Source organism: Thunnus thynnus, chromosome 10 (genome assembly GCF_963924715.1).
Source record: "Thunnus thynnus chromosome 10, fThuThy2.1, whole genome shotgun sequence".
In the NCBI taxonomy this organism is placed as follows: domain Eukaryota; kingdom Metazoa; phylum Chordata; class Actinopteri; order Scombriformes; family Scombridae; genus Thunnus; species Thunnus thynnus.
Genome location: NC_089526.1, coordinates 693266 through 698265, shown reverse-complemented (window position 1 = coordinate 698265; position 5000 = coordinate 693266). Strand labels below are relative to the sequence as shown.

General features: G+C 38.0%; 2 protein-coding genes across 4 annotated transcripts in view; one reads left to right on the top strand and one right to left on the bottom strand.

Annotated features, from left to right (window-relative positions):
- LOC137190716 (immunoglobulin superfamily DCC subclass member 3-like) overlaps positions 1–671 on the bottom strand; it is a 20985-nt gene extending 20314 nt beyond the window's left edge. The window contains exon 1 of the mRNA XM_067600263.1: positions 614–671. Coding sequence (XP_067456364.1) covers positions 614–671 — 58 coding nt within the window. The remainder of the gene's footprint in view (positions 1–613) is intronic.
- Positions 672–1834: 1163 nt separating this feature from the next.
- polr3glb (RNA polymerase III subunit GL b) overlaps positions 1835–5000 on the top strand; it is an 8140-nt gene continuing 4974 nt past the window's right edge. The window contains exons 1-3 of one of the 3 annotated variants that reach the window (XM_067600255.1): positions 1835–2002; positions 2162–2179; positions 3106–3331. In XM_067600255.1, coding sequence (XP_067456356.1) covers positions 3212–3331 — 120 coding nt within the window. In that variant the 5' untranslated portion in view covers positions 1835–2002; positions 2162–2179; positions 3106–3211. Of the gene's footprint in view, positions 2180–3105; positions 3332–5000 lie in introns of all 3 variants that reach the window. The other 2 variants (XM_067600254.1, XM_067600253.1) reach the window with 2 other exon arrangements.

Genomic DNA, 5000 nt, shown 5'->3' with positions numbered 1-5000 from the left:
CTGTATGAAAATGAGTTTGATCTGATGAATATGAATGTTTTTGACCTTCTGTCTGCATCATCAGACTTTCTCACAATCACACATTTACATTTTTATATTTAAGCTTTTTCACTATTAGAATATTAAAATATGTTGAACTATTGAATGTTATTCTCCTCTTTAACAGTTTTATAGTTTTCTTGCATCATTCTGATTTTCTTCAGCAAACATCTTCATACAATAAAATATATAAAAAACACAAAGAAAAACAACATAAATAATAAGTAAAATCAATAACATAATAAAAGCTCATAATTATAAGAATAAACATTAAAGCTGATTATAAATAGAAGAAAATCTCTGAATATCTGGTTTGTTACATTTTTTGTCTCTTTGTGTCTTTTTCATGTTAAACAATAAATAAATAAAATCTACAATTATGAAAGTAAACATGTTTATTATTATTATTTTATTTAGACAGCAGCTGTGAGGAAACTGACTTCTACTCAAATAACTAATATAATTATATTAAATAACACAGATCACAATCTGCAGATTATTTCTTCATGTTTAACGAATAATAAGATCATAATAAATAATTAGTAGATATAAAAGATAAATATATATATCAGACCTGAGCAGCAGAGTGTCATCATCATCATCATCATCATCCAGCTCCACATCGTCTTCATGTTTCAGTTTAACTTTAAATCCAAACCATCAGATTAAAACTCCAACAGCTCCGACAGAAAATAAAAATAGTCCTTCTTCTTCTTCTTCTTCTTCTTCTTCTTCTTCTTCTTCTTCTTCTTTTTAAAAATGTATCAAATGTTTTAAAGTGTCATGAATGTGAACTCAGAGATCTCAGAGGAGCTGCTGAGTCTCTGATGACCTGATTCACAATGACCTCACACCCTCACACCGCTGGGGGCGGGGCCTCCGGGGGCGGGGCCTCCGGGGGGGCATGTGACCCTGAGGTCAGGTGAGGTGAGGAGGGGGGAGGAGCCTCCTCTGGGTTTAATATGAAGCTGCTGCTTTGTAATGAAGAGGGGGAGGATGGATGGATGGATGGATGGATGGAGTAAAAAGAAAGGAACGAAGAAGGAAAGGTAGAGATAAAGTAAGAATGGAAAGAAAGGAGTGAGGAAAATAAAGAATGGATGTGGTAAAAAAAAAGGAGGGGAGGAAGAAGGAAAGATAGCAATACAATAAGGATGGAGGGAGAGATGGAGGGATGATGAAGAGGAGAGACAAAAGAAGGAAGAACTGAAGGGAAGGAAGTGATGAAGGTACAGCTGGATGGCAGGAAGGGAGGAAGAAGGGAAGGAGACAGGATGGATAGAAGGAAAGAAAGAAGTAAAGAGATACTGAGGCTGCTCTCTGTCTGGAGTGTTCTTATTATTTTGTCCACCTGCTGTTGATCCTCAGTGTGTCAGAGAAACAAACAGATATTAATAACCACAGAAGAAGAACAACCACGTTGCTGCCAGCAGGACAGAAGTGAAGACGATGACGATGATGATGATGATGATGATGATGATGATGATGATGATGATGATGATGATGATGATGATGATGAAGCAGCAGCAGATGAAGATTCACAGGCTGCAGTTTGGACTAAACAGGAAACATGACTTTGATTTGAGATATTTTGCAGAAAATTTGAATTTAAAAATAATATTTTTGTTTAATATCTTAATAAACCGAATTTGATTGGAAGGATTTTTAGTTTATTGCTATAATTATTGTCTTCATTATCATTATATTAGTATTATTATCGATCATATTAAAATAAGTTTAGCGCTGTTCCTCCACCAGCAGGCGGCGGTATCGATCCGCTGGGTTGTTTATCTGCCGCCATTAAAGCAGAAGAAGAAGAACAGCAGCGATGGCGCGGAGGCTGCTGATGTAAACAAACATCAGAAACGTGTCGCAGTTTAACTTCTGATGAGAAGATGAGACACGGCGGAGGAAGAGGAGAAGAAGAAGAAGAGGAAGAGGAGTTAACTCACTCAGACTGAAGGTTAGCGAGGCTAAAACACGGCTAACATGCTAACATGCTAACCGCAGATGTGAAACTCCGCTCGGATCTTTTATCTTCAACCTTCAGCTTTTAGTTCTCAGTTTGTTTCCTGCTGATGTTTCTGTTCTTGTTTCTGGTTTCTGATCTTCTTCACTGCAGAACAAAGAGGCTGGAATGGTGAGAAACAGAACGACACATTTAAGACTTTAATACTTCTTTAATAGCACGTAAATAAACACACATAAACATAAACACACATAAACACACATTAACACACATTAACACACATTAACACACATTAACACATGTATTCAGCAGCTTTGTGCATTAAATCGAAGACGTTTCAGACTTTCTGCCGCTTTTATGAAGACTAAAAGTGAATTCTCTGTTTTTGTAAAGACTTTTTAGCAGCTGCAGATGTTCAGGACTCTCAGATGTGAATTAGCAGGTTTCTCATGTAAACAGTGAATATTAAAGTGCAGGTAAACAAACATTCACCCTCAGATTAAATCACATGATGATGAAATGAAAGTGAAGGAAGCTTTAAAACACTTTGCATCACGATTAAAGCTGCAACTAACGATTATTTTCATGATTCATTATAAATCTGCAGATTATTTTCTTAATTAATCGATTAATCATTTGATCTATAAAACATCATAAAACTGAGACAAACAGTTTCCTTCAACCCAAAGAGATGAAACATCTTGTTTTATCCAACAAAAATACTAAAATACTTTATCTGCTGGTGTCTTTAGTCTCTCTGACAGTAAACTGAAGATCTTTGTGGATTGAAGACGTCGTCTTTGGGAAACATTGATCCGCATTTTTCATCATTTTCTGACATTTTATGGACCAAACAACTAATCAATGAATCCAGAAAATAATCAACATACTTATTAATAATGAAAATAATTGTTAGTTGCAGCTGTAGATTAATCTGCAGGTTGATTAAAACATCAGGCTGAGATGTTATCAGAGATATATAGAAATATCTAACTTTAGACAAGCAGACAAGAAAACTCTCATTATTGATGATCGATCGGTAATTATTGATGGTTGGTAGCTGTGTCAGTAACTTCCTGTTCCTGTTCTTCAACCAGCTGCTGATCCACCTGGTCCAGTCTGACCTCATCTGATCTGATCCAGCTCGGTCCAGGAGGGTCTGTTCTGGTCTGTTCTGGTCTGTTCTGGTCTGAGGAGGTGGTGATGGCGGGACGGGGGCGTGGGCGGGGTCGGAGGATGATGAGCTTCAGTGTGGAGGCCGTCGGCATCAGCAGAGGAGACAGTTTACCTCCATCCATCCAACAACCTACACCTCTGTTCCCTGTGAGACACACACACACACACACACACACACACACAACTACACACCACAAACATAAACAAACACACACAACAACACACACACACACAACTACACACCACAAACATAAACAAACACACACAATCAATTACACACACACATATATACAAACACACACAACAACACACACATATATACACTCTACACACACACAACTACACACAACTACACACCACAAACATAAACAAACACACACAACAACACACACACACAATCAATTACACACAATCAACCACACACACACCACAAACATAAACAAACAAACACACACACAGACACACACACACACTGATATCATTCAGTGTGATTGACACTTCCTGAGGTTATCATCAGGGCCCAAAGGATGAAGGCTCTATTGTATTTCATGTGTTTGTTTCTTTCTTTATTATTACGCCACTTAAACCCTAAATTTGACCCCTAAACGTGCTCAAAAACTCACCAAATTTGGCACGCACACCAGGTCTGGTGAAAAATTTGATAAAATGTAAAAATTAACCCTGAAAGTGCTAAAATGTGCTCTCTAGCGCCACCTATGTAACTAAAACGGCCGCCACGGCCCGTAGGAATGTTGTAGAGAGATCAAACCAAAACTGACCACTTTCAAACCAAAGTGGTCAGTTTGACTGGATCAATGGATTCGCTACTAAATTTCCTACTAAAAAATATGATTTTTAATGTAAGATTTGGCCAAAGTCATGGGATTTATGAGGAGATTTGACAAGAATCGTACTCTAACATTCTCCTCTCCAGCTGAGAGGGAGAGAGAGAGAATATATATATATACATATACATATATATATATACATACATACATATATGTATATATGTGTGTGTGTGTGTATTATAAAGAAACTGGTGACTTCGTCCTTTAACAGTCTTCCAGTCAACACAAGTTTTCCTTCTAACCAGCAGAGCTGCTCTGACGCCTGATAACAATCAAACATGAGACAGTTTAAACTGCAGTTTGGAGCTTTTACTTATAAATGAACGTCTGTTACGTTCAAGCCAAACGAGTTCAGATTAATCTCTCTGTATTTCACAGTCTACAGAGTTTTTAATCTGGTGTTGGGTTTGACATTCCTGTGCTGGCCGGTTGAATCGTACTGAGCTCTATAAACACAGCAGAGCGGCTAACTTCCTGTTAGCTCTGTGCTAACTTGAATGGGGATAAAATAATTAAATCACACGGCTCTTCTAGACTTTCCAAATGTTATCAAGCTGATCAAACTCTGATAGTGAAACAAGTCATTTCATTCAATTGATCCACCGTTTGACAGCCGTAACAACAGCAACAGAGTCGGCTACGGCGGAGCCTGTGATGTAAACATGTAATTACTCTCACCGCCAGAAGAGGAAAACAAAAGTCCTGCGCTGAAGCTTTAAACTCAGCAACACAACAAATTCACCCACTAAACACCACCAGGTCACCTGCAGACCAAACAAACTAATGAACTGGTCGCTAATATCTCTGTAACCTGTCGACGATGCTAATTATCATCAGTCTACAATGCAGACGTTTGTACCGGTGAAAAACACACCAACACACTAACACACAACACACCAACACACTAACACACAACACACTAACACACAACACACTAACACACCAACACACTAACACACTAACACACA